General features: G+C 44.0%; 1 protein-coding gene across 2 annotated transcripts in view; it reads left to right on the top strand.

The window, feature by feature from the left end:
• Positions 1–20,981, top strand: part of ZDHHC14 (zinc finger DHHC-type palmitoyltransferase 14) — a 279,838-nt gene that overhangs the window by 162,005 nt on the left and 96,852 nt on the right. For both annotated transcript variants that reach the window (XM_060115169.1, XM_060115168.1), the window contains exon 2: positions 6,800–6,960. In XM_060115169.1, coding sequence (XP_059971152.1) covers positions 6,800–6,960 — 161 coding nt within the window. The remainder of the gene's footprint in view (positions 1–6,799; positions 6,961–20,981) is intronic.

The following is a 20,981-nucleotide window of genomic DNA, read 5'->3' as shown; positions in this document are numbered from 1 at the left end:
TTAACGGGATATTTTTTTCTATGTATACCCATTTGCAGGCAAAATATTAAAAGATGACTCAAATTGTTTTGCTATGGGAAAAGATTCTCTACTTTTGTTGTTGTTATGTAATATTATTACTATTACATGTTTGCTATGTCTTTCTGCTCACCTTCCTACATTTCAAAGGGTCAGTCATGGCCTGTGGGCAGGTGGATTACACATCTGTTATCAATGGCAAAAGATTCTCTACTTTTTGTTCTAAAGGGCACTTGGTCTTAATGTCTCTGCTACATCTTCTTAATGTTGTTTTGTTTTGTTTTGGTTTTCAAGTCAAGTTAATCTTCTCCCAAAGAATGTCCTATAGAGAAAAAGAGAGACTTAGCTACCCAATAATGAAATCCAGATTTCCTATCTGAAATGTTTAAGATATTAATTTAGCCCCAGGACTTTCATCCAGGGAATCAGTTCTACTGAGAGTAAATTCTAACCTGCGAGCCAGTTTCTAAATAGAAATACAGAATTAATGAGAGTGCTGATTCTGGAATGTCAGTGTCTGTTTGATGGTAAAATAATTTTGTCATAATTAATGACATAATACACTAATTGCATAGTCTCAGATAATATAGCACCCAGAAAATGGTTCCACCCTTCATGTATAAACATCAAAATACAAACAATTATTTTTCCTAAAGTTTTGAGAAGATTACTATTAGAACTGAAAAAATTCCCTCTAATCTTTTGGCAATGCTACATTTTCTAATTATTACCCGGAAGGACCTTTCTTTACCTCTAAAGTACAGTGAGTTGACAGTCTGTAGTAGGTATTTAATCATCATATATAAAGACAAACACCTCACTGATGTATATGATAGGAAGGGGATTACTGTACAGGCTTTCATCATGATAGCATTTGTTGCATCTGGTGCTAAATTAGCTCATTTCTTTTATGTTATGAAAATGTGTGCTTTCAGATTCTTTTTTTTTCCTCCTGTCACTTTCCCATTGAGCTTTATGAAGACTAAGGTGCTGGTAGCCTATTATCCACTCGGCCCTGGCTTGTATGTAGGTCACAGTTCTTCAGACCGAAAGAGGACTTCATTTGGTGTTTATGTCTTTGGCAGCTGCATCATCATCTTGTATCAAATCCAGGCCCTGGGGGGAAGGAGTCTTCCTCATCACAGATGGCACTCAGAATTGGAGAGCCCATCCGCAGTTGCTCAGAAATGTGAAGGAGCAGTTTTCAAGTTGTCTGAGCTCGGGCTAAGCATTTTCTTTGCCCCTTGAAGCGCTTCAGCTATTACGTCGTGCCAGTTGCTGGGGGTTAGCTGAGATTTTCCCATCAGTCTCGCCTCCTTACGGAGGTCTCGTTATCGCCGTCGTGGGCCACGTCTGCTTATTGCCTTGTCTTTACCAGCAGGACTGCAGACGCTCTTGGCTTTTTCTGAGCAGCAGTTTGAAGGTGTTTGTGCAGCACTGATCTTATTGTTTGCTTGGGGGCCTGAATTCTGCTGCTTTTATAGAGAGCGATGTCCAAGACTTCAATGAGCAACTCAACATTGTCCTTTGAAATACAGAGGCTGGTAGGATGGGTGACTGTCACAGAGCACCTAGTATTGCGCAAAGTGATACCAACACACGGTGCTTCATCTGCTAGAACTTTAGAGTGTGTGGCACACATTAAACTCAGTGTGTGCAATCCCACCTTTTCTCAGTGGTGGAAGCATCCTGAACAGGGCAGATCCTTAGCACCTGTTTGAAGGACGTTACAAGACCTAGCAAGCTTAGAAGTTAGAGAAGCAAGTTCTAGACACAGGGTACATTGTCAATGTTGAGAATATGGCTGATTTGACTCTCCTGCTCTTTTCTGTGTTACTGTAAAATTCATTGAATAGGTCTCATTCATTCAATTGCTCAACAAGTACTTGTCAAATACCTACCCTGTGTGAGGCATTGTGCCTGGTGCTGTGAAGGACACACGCTGATCAGGGCCCAGTCTCACCCTCCAGGACTTCCAGTCCAGTGAGGCTCATGAAGCATGTCCACAAACAGCCACAAGTACCATCGAGAGAAGCAAACAAAAATATTACGGAGGGGCTTCCCTGGTGGCGCAGTGGTTGAGAGTCCGCCTGCCGATGCAGGGGACACGGGTTCGTGCCCCGGTCCGGGAAGATCCCACATGCCGCGGAGCGGCTAGGCCCGTGAGCCATGGCCGCTGAGCCTGCGCGTCCGGAGCCTGTGCTCCGCAACGGGAGAGGCCACAACAGTGAGAGGCCCGCGTACCGCAAAAAAAAAAAAAAAAAAAAAAAAAAAAAAAAAATATATATATATATATATATATATATATATATATATATATATTACAGAGGTTTAGTAAAAGAAGCCAGCACTTTAGCTCGGGGTGAGCCAAGAAAATCTTTTCACCAAGTCCTTATGCGAACTTGAAATTTGGGGCAGCTTTAACAAGCTGAGTTAGGGGTGAGGGTGTTCCAGACACCAGGGCTGGGTGGCAGGCGCCTTTCTGGGAAGGCCAGAGGTCAGGGTTGCTGTCCCCGTATGTGTGAAAATGGGGGTAGAGCAGGAGATGAGAAGGGGAGACTGGAGACTAGGCACCATGGGGTATGGATGCCAGAGAAGGAGCTTGAACTTGATTTGGCAGGAGAAAGGGAGTCATTGCAGGCTTTGGAACAGAGATGTGTCGGTGTGTTTGGGGTAACCTGAAGTGGGGCAGGCAGAGGGCTGAGATGGCTGTTCTGCTGTCCCCCAGGCGAGAAGCAGAGAGCCGAGGAATTCAGGGCAGTACTCCTGAGGTTCATGAGAGGCGGGGAATGGGGGCCCAGTGCGGTGGAAGGATGGGCCTTAGGGCGGGAGGAGGGCTGTCTCCTCTCTACCCAAGAAGAGGGAGAGAGGAGACGGGTACCCCCGGGGCAGTGCCCTTAGGCTTCCAGGGGGCTTCTGAAGGACTCAGACTCCAGAGGGACAGGTTTAAACATCTGGTAGACCCAGAGGACACAAAGCCGCCTTGTAACAGAGCTTCCAAATCAGCGTCTTCCAAATTTTGGGCGGGGCTTCCAAATCCCGGCCCCCGTCCTACCCCCATGTCCTTTCTTCTCCAGCCACAGAGGGGCCAGAAACAGCACTTGGCCAGCTGGGGAGGGGGAGGAGGTTTAACACAAAACCAAGTTAGAAATTTCCACTGGTAATTTTCACAGGGTAGTAGGCATTTACCCATCAACTAGATTCTTCGTCTTCCTCCTTTCCCGGACTAGGGCTGAATAAATTAATTGACACTCAGGTGCAAACAACTTAAATCACAGGGTCTTGTCTCCTCCATGAGAATGTGACAGGGGACAGAAAAGTTAAAGACGTTGATCTCTAATTCTGAATATCAGATATTGGCAAGGGCAGCAGACATTCTTGGCAGGAGGTGGGGAGAGGCCGGTGGAGGTGGTGGGAGTCCTCCAGAGCCATCAGCCTGGAGCAGTGGGTAGCTCTACATACAGTGCACTTGGGACAACAAGAAACCGTTTAGGACATGGCTTACTCATTAACGACATCTTGCTGTGAGCAGGTAAACTCTGTGGTCAACCAAGTTACATTTCAGAACCAAAAGGGAAAAACAAATACACCATAACCTAAGATCTACTAAATCAACTCCACGGGAGGGTTCCAACAGCACTGAAGTATCCATCTTTGGAGAAGCCAAATGGAGCTAAATAAATTCCACCCCTAAACACCCAAGGTGGATCACATCCTACTGGCTGGTCTCTCCAGGTAATATTGTCCAGCTGTGACCTGGGTGCAGCCACTTAACAACTGTTCCAGTTGTTTCTTATTCAAACTCATTAATAATGAGAAAGAGGAAAAAGTTGGCCTGTTGTATTCTCCGCCTTTGTTCAAACAGGCATTCTTCTGTTGAATTATGAATTTAAGTTCTGGAAAAATTCTCCTCTACACAATTGATCATTTTCCTAACGATTTTGTTAAAAAAAAAAAAAAAAAAAAAAAAAAGAGGTCCACCTAGAGTAGATTCTTTTGGACTAAAAAAAAGTTGTAAGGCTAATCTATATAAATTGAAATTTATTAGTATCAGGGTCACTTTTGTGCCTTTAATATGGACTGTGTTTATTTCTGATTGTGGGTACACTAGCACGTTTTCAAGGCTTAATACAATTTCAGGTTTTTATATGACAGTAAGAGTAACAAAGATAATGTCATAGTTTATGACACAAATACTTTCTAATGTTCTTTGGAGTTTGAGTTCCTTGATATTAACTCGATTGATAGCACAGTCAGAGATTTAATCAATAGACTTGTAGCAACTGATATTTATCTCCAGCTCTTCGTAAAAGCTCCATGTCACAGTCCAAACGTGCTCCATTTAACATAATAGACATGCCTTGAAAAGGTATCTATTTCTGTAGCCCCTGGCACTGCACTGTACCCTAGAGCTGGGATGCAGCCATGTGAACATTTCAGGGCAGTATTAAATAGGATTTTGATTGTCACTTTATACTGAATCTTTAAAGGGAAGATGGTCATTTCCTGACAAGACTTTTATTCTCTACGTGTGTCAAGTTGAAATGCAAGTTCTGTGTTAGGCTGTAGGGCTGGCCCACCTGTTTGACTCTGTATTTATTTCCCAATAAAAGAAGGGCTCCCAAAGGCAAAACAAAACCAAAAACAGGAGGCACCCCAAGCAGCACCATCTTTTAAATGTTTTCTTTCTAATTTTCAGAACCAGTGGATCTCTGTTGCAGGAAAGTGTTTCATTTGAAGCTTTTCAGTACCGAAAATTATAAAATCAAATTTTTAAGAAAACTGGAAGCCCACTAAAGAGTTTTAATTATGTCAGTGTTTGTCTGAAAACACTCTAGGAAAAGCAGTGACTCTTTTTTTACGCAACAAAATCCATTGGATTAAATAAGTCCTTTCCATAATTAAAGTGAATGCTTTCACAAAGGGTATTTCTTCAGCTTAGACACCCTTGTATTCCTTTTTTCCACAGCAATCTCCGTATATCTTCTTGTTCTCTTTGCGGAATTCACTTTCCTACGAAAATCTCTGAGGATGTTCCAAAAGGCTCTAAGTGCCTGGGAGTTTGGGCGGGGACGTTGATGCAGGACAGACAATTAATCGTTTTTTATGGTTTCCCATGAATCCTGTGAAGAGAAGTCACAACAGGCAACCCAGCCCAAGTGTGATCTGATACTCTCTGTCGTTCATTCTGTTCTGTTTCTGCAGGGGAGCTGGTGTGGGAAAGATGAAACAGAAGTTAGAAATGTCACATATTTTGTGTCTCTAAATCAGGTGATTCTCTTGGAGACCGCAGTCCACTTGTCTGGTGGGAAATCTTACCTAGTCATGTTTGGGGTTACTCTTCCGTCTTCTTAAAGTGGCTGGAAAGTCTCTGGTTTCTGCAGAGCAGGGGATTCAGGACAGGCCCTTGGTCTTTAATTCACAGTAACCACTCCACATAGACCTGTCTGAGTCACCAGCCGCTCGAAAACGAGATGCTCTAACTTGCCTGATGTTGGTCTCAGCAAAGGGGACCGTGGCCTGTGGTCCCCGAGGCCTGGATGCTTGCCAGCATCCCCTTGCCATCCCATCAGAGACCTTGCCACCTCCCTGCAAGTACTGCACAGGAGTGGGGTGCTGTCCCCAACACCCCGGGAATGAGGCCCCTGGCTCACCTCTTGAGCAAAGCTTTCCAACCCTTTCTTCTCCAGCTCCCTCTCTTTGTGTGGCCTTGAGTATCTGGAAGAGTATCTCCTGGTGAGGCAGACCATCTGGGAGGTGCTTTCCACTCTGGATGTTACAATTCCATGATTCTGTGTGGTGTTCCTCGATGCCCATGAGGTTACTGAATGTGATGACAAAACACTGACCATAGTCATTGCAGGGCCATCCTTCACCCAGCACCAGGCACGAAGCTAATTTTCACTCCGCCTCTCACCGCCTCTGCAGAGTCAGGGAGCAATGACAGTGGACCAGAGTGGTGCTTAAACCTGGTTCCTGGATCCCTGGAGCCAGCTGGCATAGATGTCAGTCTGTCCCAAGGGCATCTCTCCCTGACTCCTCACAGCCCCTGCTGCGTGTCAGTTCATTCACTGCAGGACAGTGAAGGGGTTTCATAGAACCGAGATGCACCGTGTTCATCCGTTGGTAGCTCAGATGCCTTCTGGAAGAGCATGAGACTGTTATATTCCAGCTGCCTAAATGCTTTTAATCCTCTTCGGAAACGGCCTGCAAGCACATTTCTGTAGCTCATTAACCTCTTTTGGATAGATTAGCTGCAAAATATTGAAAAAATGATTTCTTGCCTTTTGAGGGTGGCTTGTGGTTCTCTGCGTTCTGGGCCTTGAGTTGTTTGACCCAGGGAGGAAAGGCCGGGTATGATGAAGACAGTTCCAAGCTGGTGTCGTCCTGTGTTATGCAATTCCAGGGGTGGGTGGAGAATCACATAAATCATGTGCTGTGTTTACAGTACAAAGGGTGCAAGCTCTGTGCATCTTACATTGATTGTACAAGCAGGATTATTTTAATTTTTCTGCCAATGTCTTTCCTGAGTACCACGGTGGGAGCAAAGGATTACTGTAGCTGAGAAGGGGGGTTAAATTGTCCACAAGAGAGAATTGCAGACCTCCCCAAATGTAAATGCTTAAAACACAGATGAATTTTTAATGGAAATCAATTTTGCTTCTCCAAAAAAGCCGTTAGTTTCTTGGAAAATACAGAGTGATTACTGTTGATTACTGACATTGTATTTCCATTTCCTTTCTTTCTCCCCTCCCCTCCTGCCTTCCCAACCTGCTGGCAGCTGTCCATATCTAGCAGTGAAAATCACCCCTGCCATCCCCGTGGTCGGTGGCATTCTGTTCTTCTTTGTGATGGGGACCCTGCTGCGCACGAGCTTCAGCGACCCTGGCGTCCTTCCACGAGCCACGCCTGATGAAGCCGCCGACCTGGAAAGGCAAATAGGTAACCCTGAAGGTCCGCCCTTAGCCTCTGGTCACTGCCCACCTGTGCTCAGCCCCAGTGCGGGAGGACAGACGAGGAGCCCGTGCAGGAGGGGCTGGGCGCTGGACAGTGCCAAGTCCCCGGGGAGGAGTCCCGAAGTTTTCATTCACTTGGCCTGAGGATGACCTGAGTAGGCGGTGGGATGGAAGGTGGTCGGAGGTAAGGCTGAGGGACCGGTGCACTGGAGGCAAGCTGGCGGTGCCATCAGGCAGGCCACTGCCACCGAGCTCTTTGAAACCCGAGCGTCCGAGTCCGCTCTGAGAAGGAGCCTCTGTTGTGAAAGCTGCAGTTCCTGGTGGCTGCTTTATTCCCTTTTATTATCATCATAGCTGAACTCTGGTTTCCATGATATAAAGCTGGAAATGTTACATCTTAGACTGCTGTCCTATTTATCCAGCCTAGGATCCAGCATTTCCTTTATTAAGGCATAACAAAGATGTATATTTCTGGTATATATTGAGATGAATGGCTTTATTTTTCCTTAGATATTGGAAATCCTAGGATTAAAAATTTACAGCAATCCATTTTAAAGATATTAAGACCAATCCTAATCCCTCATACAAAGAACCTTAAGGTCCTTTTTTTAATTAAAAAGAGAGCTTCCTCTTAAAAGTTTGCTTTTGTGAATGTGTAGCTTTGCTGTGGTACAGTGATAATTTGACAAGCCTGGCAGGGGGCTGTGATGACTCAGTGTGAACATAAAGTTTAGGCATGAAAAATCATTTGACAGAAATAGTTCTCTCCCAGTGGGCTTCCCTTCACAGCCCACTCCGATGAAAGACCCCCACTTTCCACAGTATAAAGAGGTACAAGTGTGGGTCTTGATAGGCACCATCTGCTCTGGTCCACCTCCCCAAGTGCTGAAGCACAGCCATGTCCTTCTCTGAGCATCTGCTTCCATCCGTCATCCCTGTCACCTGGGAGGGGAACAGTAAAGGAGTGGATGATGGGAGTGTATGTGAGTTGTCTGCTGGGCTGCAGCTTCCTTGTGTCCAGAGGTAGGGAAGTGGGGAGACAGTCCCTTTCTTTGACACCACATACTGAGATCTGAGCACAGGGTATTATTTCATAATCTAAAGCCTACATTTATAGCTTGTTAATAATCTGTAAAGGCTATCCATGACCGTCATTGAATTTGATCACATCCCAGCAAGTTTGTGAGGAAGATTTTATTATTACACCCATTTTACACATAAGAAAACGAAGCCCCAAAGTGGTTAAATGGGAGAAAGTGGCAGAGCCAGAGCCTTCAACCCAGGTCTCCTGGGTCTCATCTGTTGTTCTTTAGGGATGTTCTTGTTCTTGAAGGCCCAGTTTCCTTCAAGGAATAGAACCGGGCCTACAGAAACTGCGTAGTCTATGCCCATGTCAAATTGGCACAAGCTCAAAACTCCTACTCAAGCAGTGTGCAGACAGCCCAGCTCCCCACACTGGCCGTTAAGCATTTTCCTGCTGTGATCCTATTTTCCCTCCCACCTCCCTATTAGTGCTAGGAGCATCTGCAGAATCAGCAAGATCAGGAACTGGGTTTTTTTTTTGCCTTCCTTACAAAGTGGATAATAAAGAGTGCCATTGGAATTCTCTATTATGAATGCAGATTCTAAGAGGCACAGACTTTCCATCATTAACATGGAAGAAGTTGAATGATTCACTGAAGTGCAAGTTTTTTGTTTTGTTTAGTTTTTTGTTTTTTTTCTTAAAGTTGATAACCTCAGAGCAGTATTTTTCAACATAAGCAGTTTTTAAAAACCTCTGCCCCCATGTCTCCGCCCCCCAGAGACACAGATTCTGTGAGAGAACTAGATGGGGTAAAGGATAAAACCAAATTTTGTTTCCTGTGAAGGAGAGAAAAGGGGCTGTAGAGACAGGGCTTTGGCATGGCAGAAATTAGTAGGCTGGCACATCCTTCCCTGAAAGGCAATGATAAGCCTAGACAAAATAGTCAGAAACAATCATTTCATGACTCTGGAATTTGAGGAATGGTTATTCATGAAAAACTGACGAACTTTGGGTAGGAACAGTGGGAGTCTATGGCATTCTGCCCTGGGGCTGCTCTAATCGCCAACCTGCATTCAGAGGTGAGGAAGTTCTACCTGGACTGGACAAGCCCTGAAAAACAGCAGCATCCCTGTCGGAGGGGCTGACTTGATTTGGAGTGGAGCATGGAAAAAAACAGAAACTGAAACTTTCACCTTAAGAAACTGGAAAAAGAAGAGCAAACTGAACTCAAAGCAAGTAGGAGTAAGGAAATATTAAAGATGACAGTGGAAATCAATGAAATAGAATACGGAAAACAACAGAGAATATCAGTGAGCCCAAAAGTTAGTCCTTAGAGAAGATCAACAAAATTGACAAACCTGTAACTATACTCCCCTGACCCTCCACTCCAAAACAAGACAGAGAAAAAGAGAGAAGATGTGAATTACCAAAATCGGGAATGAAAGCGGGGGCATCACCATCAACCTTACAGAAATTTAAAGGATTTTAACTTTATGCTACAAATTAGACAACTTAGATAAATGAACAAATTCTTAGAAAGCCACAATTACCAAAACAAACGACTCAGGAAGAAATAAAAAATCTGAAAAAACACATAACAAGTAAAGAAACTGGTTGTCCATATTAGAAAGATGAATTTGAACCCTTACCTCACACCATACACAAATTTTAAATGAAGCATAGACCTACATATAAGAGCTAAAATGATAAAACTTCTGAAGGAAACGTAGAGAAAATTTTCATGACCTTGTGTTAGGCAGAGTTCTTAGATATGACACCAAAAACATGATCTGTAAAAGAAAAAGATGATAAATTGAATTTCATCAAATTAAGAACTTTTGCGCTTCAAAAGATACCATTTAAGAAAATGAAAAGACAAACCACAGACTGGGAGAAAATATTCACAAATCGAATATCTGGTAAAATATTTCGTACTTGTGTCTGGAACATATTAAGATCTCTTACAAGTCAATAATAAGACAAACAACCCAATTAAAAGATGGGTAAAGAATTGAACATTTTTTCAAAGAATATATATGAATGGCCAATAAGCACATGAAAAGATGCTCAACATCATTAGTTATTAGGGAAATGCGAATCAAAACCATAGTGCAGTACCACTTGACACCCACTAAAATGGCTCCAACCAGAAAGACTGACAGTGTTGATGAGGATGTGGAGAAATTGGAACCCTCATGCATTACAGGTGGGAATGTAAAATGGTGCAGCCACTTTGGAAAACACTTCCTCAAAAGTCCTCAAGAAGTTAAAGTTACCATATGACCCAGCAATTCCACGCCTACGTATATATCCAAGAGAAATGAAAATACATGTGCTTGTATGTGCATTATACCTAATAACCAAAAACTGGAAACAGCCGAAATGTCCATCGGTGGGTGAACTGATGTACAATATGTGGTCAGTCCACACAGTGGAATACTATTAAACAGTAAAATGGAGCAAAGTGTTTACACAGGTTGAAAGAAGCCAAATCAGAAGACTAAATATTGTGTGGTTCCATTTATATGAAAGGTCCAGAAAGGGCAAACTTTCAGAAAAGAGAGCAAATCAGGGATTGCCCAGGCTGGGGATAGGACTGAGGGCTGACCACACATGGATGTAAGAGAACTTGTTGGAGGGATGAAAATGGTGTAAAATGGATTGTGGTGATGGTTGCATAATCTAATACATTTACTAAAATCATTGTATGGTGCACTTACAATGGATAACTGTTATGTAATGTAATTTATACCACAATAAAGCTGTCAAAAATAAAAAGGAAGAAGAGAGGAAAGGAGAGAGGAGGAGGATGGAGGAGAAGGAAGAAGGCTCTCCTGTCCTCTGGTTGGGGGACTTCGGGCTAGTTGTCCACTTCCTAAACCTCATCCCACCATGTTCTCAACTTCAACATGGGAATAAGGACCCAGAGCCTGTGCGGTTCTTGTCAGGATTAGCTCAGTAAATCGTAGAAATTTTTAAGAAATATTCTCCTCTTTTCCCACTTGGTTCTCTCTTCACCTTCTGTAAACACAGATTCTCATAAAAAGCAACCCGATTTGTGATGGAAATAAACAGCAGAGCTGGTCTAATGCTTTATAAGGAGTTCTCCCGTATATCACTTGGCTGTGGAAAATAAGATGATGTTTCCGTGAAATCTTAGCACATTTATTTCGTGCTCTCTAAAGAAGGAAAAATGAAAAATGCAATTTGGAAACTTTTTATTATTAGAGCTATTGATTCCAATTATCCATTGTATGTCTCTGCGTGTAGAAGCCCAGAATAGCCACTTGAAACCAGCCATCTGAGGAGCTGATTGAAGATTTGCCAAGCATCTGACCAGCTACCCTGTCTTCAGATTTCTGGAGAGGAGTGGGTGGTGAAGAGGAGGCTGTGTGTCTCAGAGTCTGTTCCAAGTCTCTGGAAACGCCTTACACTTCTTTCTTCTGAAAGAGCCTTCCCAATAACTCATGTTGCAGCTAAAAAGACAGCCAAGAATGCCAACAGGAGTCCAGGGAGGTCCTGCTGGCGTCATTGGAGTCCTGCTTGGAAACTTTTTAGTTTTGGAAACTCAGTTCTTTCAGTTCACTCAGGGACGATCAGATACTAAGCGACTGATTTGGGCTTAGAAAAATTACGATACCACATTCACGGGCTCCAAGCATTTCATCTCAATTAGGGACAGACCTTTCCAGGGATCAAAATAGGGGAAAGAGGCGGGTCTCCCTCCTTCCTTCTGTTACGTGTGCATCTCTTCCCATCCTGAGGTTGCCAAGACAGGGATGGCAACTGTGAGCTGAAATATGCACTCCGCCTGTTGGGCTCCAAAAGCAAGGCTAGTTATTGAGGAAACTCTCTCCCCATGTCACAGTAACCCCGACACCAAATAAGTGATCTAATGGCTGCTTGGTGAGGATGGAATCAGATTAAAGGAAGCCAGGTGGCCTTTAAAAAATCCACCTGTGCTATGGCAGAATCTGAAGAATTATTGTCTCCACTCTGAGCCTTTTACTGGCCGGCTAGAGTACCACTGTGCTGGACAGTGCCCATGTTTGCACCTCCCTTCCCTCTGCTCTGACCCCCTCTCCTCTCCCTCCGCTTCCTCTCCTCCCCCTTCTCCCCCGCCTTCTCTCCTTTTCTCTCCCTCCTCCTTTCTTCTTCTTTCTCTCTCTCTCCCATACTCTTTTGGTCAAATTCTCATCATCCAAGAATTTTCCTTGTAGTACACAGAACCAGTCACCATTTCTAACACTGGAGTTTATCTTTCATTGCCTTCTAAAGCCGTCCTTGGGCTGGGTATCCTCTAGAGGAGCCGTCTAGGAAGCAGGCAGTGAGCTTCCTGCCTCCACGGAGGCACTGGCCTTGTCAGCAGCTCAGGTCTACACTGTCCCAGAGAGTGCAATTCCTGCAAGGGCTCTATGGAAACAGGATGTGTTCACCACCCATCTGACTGTTAGTTTTCTCCCCAAAGACATCTTAATTCTATGTTTAAGAGTAGAACATTTTCACTGGAATTTTAATAACACTGATGGAGTTTTGTTGAAGAAAATACTTTCTGAGGAGAACATTCGTAAGCGAATTTAAGACCTTAATTCTCTATTGTAATACACTATTTCTTGTTGTTTCTCATTGCCATTTTTATTGTACCAAAATTATTTTTACTGGAGTGATTTCTTTCCTGTGTAAAATTTATAACTAAGATTTTTTGTTGATTTTTTTTAATATTATGAAAGCTGCCATTATGAATTTTCTTTTTTTTTTCCAATTTTTTCCTTTTTTTTTTTTTTTTGGTTGCATCCCACAGCATGTGGGATCTCAGTTCCCTGACCAGGGATTGAACCCACTCCCCCTGCACTGGAAGTGCAGTGTCTTAACCACTGGACTGCCAGGGAAGTCCCAAATTTTCTTATAGAACTATTATTTCTACTACAACAAATTTTCCTGGTGATTTAATTTTTTACTGTGTGAATTTTTTAAGCCATAATTGGCTTCTTTTTGTGTTAGTTATTTCTACTGGTAATATTCACCATAAAATTGCTTTTAAAATTGATGGTTTCATTTATTTTTTGCCTTATAACTAGTCTGTTGGCTGTGATTGATCTGTGATGACCTCTTCCCATACATTTTGCAGTCATGTTGTATGCTGTATACTAGATAGCCACACTTGAATATGGAAGAAAAAAAGAAAAAAGGCAGGCATCAAAGATGGTTAATTTGATTGATTTTTGCCAGTTTTCTTTTCAGAAGGTGACATTTTCTGTCCATTTCTCCTATTCTTATATGCACCTCCCTACTCATCTCCAAAATCACCGCAGTTTATCCTTTGTGTAATTTTTATTTGCAGTGTGGTCATTTAGGACCTCATGAACATTCTGCTAGACCAAGAACTTTGTCTAGAATTGAACTGCACCTGCCTCTCTGGGATTCCTTCCTGCCTTTACCATTCACTCTCCCCTGCTGCCTGTTCTCTGCCCTGTTCTTTCCAGCATTATTATGATGCCACTTCATTAGCTTTTAGACTTTCTCTTTTATGCACCAGCTTAAGCATTTACCTGTGTCCACTGAAATGAAATATTCTCTGCCCTTTTCCTGTAAAGTAATTGGTTTATTGGTCCATGATGGAAAAGTAGAATAGTATTAATAGCTATTTTTATTAAGTACTTCTCTCGTGCCAGGCATTATGCTAACCTCTTTCCATGTATGGTCTCATTTAAGACTCACAACAGCCACTCCATGATGTTTACATGCTATTCATGTTGCTATTTTATGTAATAGAAAGCTGGTGCTCAGATTTGCTGAAGGTCATCTGACCAGAGCTGGCAGTCAAATACAGGTCGATCTGCCATGACACCCTGTGCTTTTAACCACTGCCTGCTACTGCCCACCATCTTGTTGCCCCAGGGGGAAATTTCTGGGACCCCTGGAGCGGGTAGCACTTCCCTTTGCCCATAAGTTATACTCTCTCTCCCCGCCCCAGATTGTCAGCATCATCTGGTCCTCCAACTTCCCTGGCCATTGGCTGGGTCTCCCTGTCATAGCCACGGTCAGAAATAGAGAGCCGTGTCCAGCACACTGTGGCCAGTGGGCCTGGTTCTCAAATCCTGAGCCCAAGTCGGGGGGAAAGAAGAACTACAGGGAAACTCCAGACAATCTGACGGCCCTGTTGGAGCTGCCTTGCTGATGTCTAGATGTTCCCTGATGCTTGTGAAGGAGTTAAGGGAAGGGGGGGCAGGGTGTCCTACCATATCTGAAATACCTTCTAGAAGAGGCATTTCCTTGTTTAGGAGAAAATGCCAGAATCATCTAGTGTGTACTGATGCCAGGGAAGGGTAGTGAGTCTCCTATAGAAATGCAGAGTGGTTGCTTAGAATGTCAAAATTCCTGATTGTCTCTTTTTTAAAAAATCCCAGCGGGCTTCCCTGGTGGTGCAGTGGTTGAGAGTCTGCCTGCCGATGCAGGGGACATGGGTTCGTGCCCCGGTCTGGGAAGATCCCACATGCCACGGAGCGGCTGGGCCCGTGAGCCATGGCCGCTGAGCCTGCACGTCCGGAGCCTGTGCTCCGCAACGGGAGAGGCCACAACAGTGAGAGGCCCGCATACCACCAAAAAAAAAAAAAAAAAAAAAAAATCACAGCCTGGGAGAGCTGGAAACCAGATGTCACAGTTCAGAATTACGGTATTTGGGGAAATACCACAAGGTTCCGGAGGGTCTAGTTCTGAGGGATGGAAGGAGCTGGAGATTGTGTTTTACTGAAGGATTTGGAAGAATGGGTGTGTTTCAACCAGGATGCTCATTGAAGCCTATGTTATTTCTTCTTCCTGTTGAAGTCCAAACTTTTGGGAATGTACTGTGTGCTGGAACTGAGGCCAGTTTCTGATGCAAATGTATTTACTGAGCCTAAATTCCTAAATCTACGTAGGTATTTTAGTGACCTCCGTAGTCCCCATCCTGAGTCCACTGGGTGTGTCTCAATATAGTTGAAGATTTGACTTATATACGTGTATGTATGTACAGATTGGAAAATCTTCTATAGAACTGATGAACTCCCCCCTAAAAGCACTGCTATCACTTCATTTCAGGTGAGGAGAAATCTCTCTCTCTCTCTCTCACTGCACCAATGTCACAGTCTTCAAACAGTTTGTGTTAAATCAGCAAAGTGATGACATAGAGCAATGTTGACATGCTTTACTTAAAAAAAAAAAAAAAAGTACTGTGATTGTAACCATTTCTCATATACAAGGCCACAAAAAGGGGAAAGATGATGAAAGAACCAGGGTGAGGAAAATGTCAACTTCAAGGGAACGGTGGAAGCCAGATGCTGCAAGGAGGGGAAGTAAAGGATCAAGTGGCATGAAAGGGATGGGAAAATTGGGACCACGTGGTTCAAGAATATGGCCAAAGGAAAGAGCAAGAGTCTGGAGCTTGTTAATGGAAATTAGAGGCCCGTCCTCACCCAGCTGGGGGCACTAAGAAGACTGCTGACTCACGGATCTCCTGGCTGTAATACAGGAGCTTTCTCAACTCACCTCCCTGACTGCAGGTAGGCTGATTCATTGCAATGCTCTGAGTCATAGGACGTCCCAGTTTAAAGGGACCTCAGCAATCATGGAGACTGTCCTGGACAACTCCCTTAGTTTACAGATGAGTAAACCAAGCCTCAAAGAGAGACAGGTACAAATCTGCCAATGCTCACACACAGCGAATCTGAGACAGACCTGGGACTCCAGCCCTGGGGTCCTGACGCCACGTGCAGGTACTATACCTCTCCTTTGACTTTTTTGCTTCTGAAACTGAATCCCTAAGTCCTAAACCAAAGCGAGGTCCGTGGAAAAGCAACATCAGCATCACCTGGGAGGGGCTTCCCTGGTGGCGCAGTGGTTAAGAATCCGCCTGCCAATGCAGGGGACACGGGTTCGAGCCCTGGTCCAGGAAGATCCCACATGTTGTGGAGCAACTAAGCCCGTGTGCCACAACTACTGAGCCCGGGAGCCACAACTACTGAGCCCAAATGCTGCAACTACTGAAGCCCGCACGCCTAGAGCCCGTGCTCCACAACAAGAGAAGCCACCGCAGTGAGAAGCCAAGTGGCCCCTGCCTGCAGCCCGTGCACTGCAACAAAGAGTAGCCCCCGCTCGCCGCAACTAGAGAAAGCCCGCGCGCAGCAACAAAGACCCAACGCAGCCAATAAATAAATAAATAAATATTTAAAAAATCACCTGGGAGCTGAGTAGACTTGCAGGACCTCAGCCCCCAACCCACCTGCTGAATCACCATCTGTCATTTAAACCAGACGCAGGTAATTCACATGAAAGCTGAGAAGCACAGCCTTAAAGCCTTTCCACCTCCCTCCCTGCGACGGGAGCCCAAACCTATGACCGGCCTCTCCAGTAGTCAGTATTTGCTTCCTCTCCTCTTAACCTCTTGGGACCATCATATTTTCAGGAGTTTGGCACACTACAACTTCATTTACTTTGAGCATTCAGTGTAACAACTTCCTGCAGCAAATCTGAGTAGGTGCTTCACATTCTTTATTACTACTTATTAAGACAACTGTATCAATAAATATTTTCTCTTTAGATAGTGCTTTGCAGAGTTCAAAGTCCATCTGTTTTCATCATCAGTAAAGGATGTGGCTATGAGCGCCGACTCTGTCAATAAGTTGATTGAGCCTGCCTGCATCCCAGCTGTTGCACTCGCTGTATAATCCTGAGAAGTGTTTGAACTTCTCTGGGCCTTGATTTTGATGCGTATAAAATAGATCCACTAAGTGCAAAGATCCATTCTAGTGTTATTATTCTGTGATTCTAGAAATAAACCCTTCTTCCTCCTTTGCTTGACCATGAAAATCTGGCAACCTAAATGCTTTAGAAGGTTATTAAGCCTATTCAGCTACTGAAACAAGAGTGACATATTCTGTTAATAATTTTAGAATGCAAAGCTATACACACACCCATGTAAATTCAACAAGTAAACTCTAGTTGCTGCGAAATAAGCGAGATATTTAAATGACTCACTGGAATATTACTATCATTATTGCTTTAACTGGTATGCTTGGGAGGGTGAAGCAGGATGATGAAACAGTAGCTCTCTGAGTGAGGGAATGAGTCAGCCAGTCAATAGGTTTTAGAGGGAAGTCAAAGCTAAGGCACTTCATCCAGGCAGGGCCTGTTGGGCAAAATGGGATCTGGTCATGCCGCCGCTGGTGTGTGCGCTGGGCGGGAGGGGGAGGGAGGCGAGAATGGCCTTTCAGGAGAGAAATCCCCCCAGAAGGTTAATCAGAAAAGTGAGCAGGCTCTTTGTGCTGGGAAGTGGGAGGCATTTTCTTATGACAAGTGTAGAGTTGCATGAAAGGCAGCTGAGAATAAAAGGAAACAAAGGACTCTGGGAGGAGAGAGGAAATGGAGTGGCAAGGAGGTGGGGCGGGGCTCAGCTGGGAGGAGCCGGGAGAGGCCGAGCAGGTGCAGGTCCAGGAAAGGATTACCCGCCACACTGAGCAGCAGAGATGATTTAAGGAACGAGTGCTGTGGTCAGAGAAGCAATAGGTCTGCCTTGACGTTTTCTTGGGAAGAGCTTTGTTTTTTTGTTTTTTTGTTTTTTCCTTTTAACAGCCCGGGGAGTCATCCCACATACTGCTTTGTAACAAACACCTGCACGTTTTGTGGCTGGAGTCTAAATTTAGGAATTCAATTTAACTGAGAGCCTCTTGACAAGCAACCCATTCGTTAGTGTCTCTGCTTATCCTTGTCCCTCACCTGTCAGATGCCCGTGTGTCATTTATGCACGCACATACTCTGTGGATGTGTAACTTCGTTGGCATGTTACCTTTGGGGTCTGTGATATCAATGAAACTGTGTCCTAATAATCACCCTCTGAAACTTTGATGTAATCCAACCAACTCACTGTTGTTTTCCAAGTGAACTTTCTTCCTCCTTCTTTGGAGTTTAATGCTGCAGTGTAGGGATTTACAGCTGGTTTGGGGGGCTGGGGCATGCTATATCCCTTCCCTCCTGTGTCCTAGAAAACTCAAATCTAAGTTATGGGAGATAGCTCAACTGTTGTGTTTCTTGTAGATAAGTTCTGAGGCTAAGGCTTATTGCCTAAGAATATAAGTAGACTAATATCAGCTGTGTTGTCCAAGTTGGTGATGGACATTAGCACTTAGAGGTTGGAAGGTACATGAAAGAGGACAGGGAAGGCTTGAGGTGGTTCTATCTGGAAGAATGGTGGGGCTCTTCCTGCCACCAAGTTTGGTACAGAAATAATTCCTCACATTTTTCATGTATCCAGATTTATCTTCCAAGGCTCCTGTAGGAAAAAGTTGGCTTATGTAGGTGGACAGAAGTGAAGACCATTTATTTGGAAACTGTAGATTAACACTTTCTAAGAGAAAACAGAAATCCAATGGATGAATGCCATACTACATACCATCAGAATCTGGAGTGTGCACTTGACAAAATCTCTTTATTTTCCTTTAAGGGTAGAAACTTGAAGTCCAGGGGTCCTTGAGTGAGTGAATGGACGGGTTACTCCTTGCACTCAGTAGAAATCAATAGAACAGAAATAGGCTGAAATCTCCTGTGGCCCTCACAAAACTAAATGGAACACGCTTGGAGCGATACTGAGTTCAATAGAAATATAATGCAAACCACATGTCTAATTGCAAATTTTCTAGTGACATTACAGTGAAAAGGGATAGGTGAAATTAATTTTAATAGTATATTTTATTTAGCCCCGTATATCCAAAATATTATCATTTCAACATGTATTCAATATAAAAAAGTACCAACAAAATCCCTTACATTTTGGTGTTTTTTTTGGTATGAAGTCCTTTCAGTGTGTATCTCGCACTTACAGCACATAGCAATTCCAATGCGCCACATTCCACCTGCTCAGTAGATACATGTGGCTAGTGGCTGCCATATTGGACAACATGAACATACAGAACAAAGAATTGGACCTAAATAGTTATTGGAATCTCTCAGAGTGCTTGGTATTGTTTATCTTGTTTTGGGATCATTTGAAAGAAAAGCTGGGGAGAACGTTTTTAACTTTTTTGTTTTTGAAGGAGAACTCATTCATTCAACATATGTTTATTGAATGCTTACTGAGTCCTAGGCACTATGATAATGGCCAATTATACTCTTAACAGATTTCTTTTTTGTTTGTTTTTGTCTATCAATGTAATTGTGAAGTTATAAACAACAGAATCATCTGAAACACCTAAATAGACTCATTTTTATTGTTAACTAATATGGTTAAATTCCATGTTAGGACAGTGGTTCTTAAACTTGAGCATGTCCCAGAATCACCTGAAGGGCCTATTAAAACAGACTCCTGGGCCCATCTCCAGAGTTTCTGAGTCAGTAGGTCTCTGGTGGGGTCCGATAATTTACATTCCTGACAAGTTCCCAGGAGTTGCTGGTGATGATGGTCTGGAGGCCACACTTTGAGAACCACTGGATTTCTCCTTTGAGATCCTCCTCCTGTTATGTATTCCATAATACATATCTGAAGGCAGAGTCAAGCATCTCTGGAGAGTTGAACAACCACAGAACTCATGCATCTCAAAGGGATTAGTTGGGGAATGGGTGGCTTGCTTTCCTGTGGTCTGTTTCCTAAGATACAAATATAGAGACTCAAATGGGAAATTTAAGAACAATACCCGGGGACGGAATGATCTGGTATGGACTCATCTAAGGGAAGCATGCTGTGTTTATGCTTTGGGGACCAGTGTCACAGATCATGGCCAAGCTAACCCCTCTCTGCATGGATCCTCAGGACTGGGGAGCTGTCATTTAACAGTTGTCACAGATTTCCCGAGCTCACCCATGGGCTGGGGTGAGAGGATCCCAGGGTTATCCAAGCCTCTGAGTACCATGTACTAGCAGAAGGATGTTGAAAATTTTACTTCCGGTGCCTCATGGGAGAAGTTTGTCTTTCACTTCCTATCGAAGGATTGCTGATTATCTAAAGCCAGCTGGAGCTGTTGTCTCGCTGTTGGGACTGTCCTCCCCGTGTGTGTGTGTGTGTGTGTGTGTGTGTGTTGTCAAGCGTTGCTCCAAAGCCAAAAGTCCCAGCAGGAGGACCCGTGGGGCATATATTATTCTACAAGATGTAACTCTTCTGCGCTCACTCAGGTATAATGGATTCATTTGGGAGGGCGAGAGTTGGGCCGTACAAGTGTCAGTGAGGCCCGGACTTTCGAACTGGATCCTGGTAACACTCCTTACATCATATGGTTGATTTGAATTTTGAAATTACTTGGAGAAGAGGCCCACTTGAAAGGTGGCTTCTGATCCTTAATTAGGTTTTTTGTTTTGTTTTTTAAGATTTTTGAAGTCTTTATTAAATTTGTTACCATATTGCTCCTGTCTTATGTTTTTGGTGTTTTGACTGCGAGGCAGGTGGGCTCTTAGCTCCCCAACCAGGGATCGAACCCACACCCCCTGCATTGGAAGGTGAACCACTGGACCACCAGGGAAGTCCCAATTAGTTTGGTTTTAGTTTGTGCAGTTTCACCATGGTTCAGGCCCATCTTATTGAACATGAATGTCATCTGAGCCTCGTCTAAAAGGACAACGTAACACTCTCGCCAAGACTTATAATCTAATTAGTATTATAAATTCCACAGCGTATGCATGACTCTTTGATGGACTGGAATTCTAGGCTTTTCAAGCCAGTGAGCGAAGCATGGGCATTTGGGACAGGGCTGCCCCTCTGTCTTCCTGGTCACCGCTCTGCAGAGAGAGGTTATTAGAGCAGCAACACAAGAATGCCTGTGGATGCCTGCTGTCCTCAGCTTCCTCCCCTGGGCAGGAGTAGGTTAAGGGCTTGCTCACTTGTGCCCTATAGAAACCCCCATCCAGTTACAGGTGCTTCCGACCGAGGTGCGAGTGATAGTCTTTTCTTCCCCGTTACCATCTTTTCAGACCAGGAGACAGTTGCTGGGTGTTTCATTTCCCTGCATGCTGTTCACTTGTGCCTT

Source organism: Mesoplodon densirostris, chromosome 12 (genome assembly GCF_025265405.1).
Source record: "Mesoplodon densirostris isolate mMesDen1 chromosome 12, mMesDen1 primary haplotype, whole genome shotgun sequence".
Taxonomy (NCBI): domain Eukaryota; kingdom Metazoa; phylum Chordata; class Mammalia; order Artiodactyla; family Ziphiidae; genus Mesoplodon; species Mesoplodon densirostris.
The sequence above is the reverse complement of the archived record's forward strand: the minus strand, read 5'-3'. Positions and strand labels throughout refer to the sequence as shown.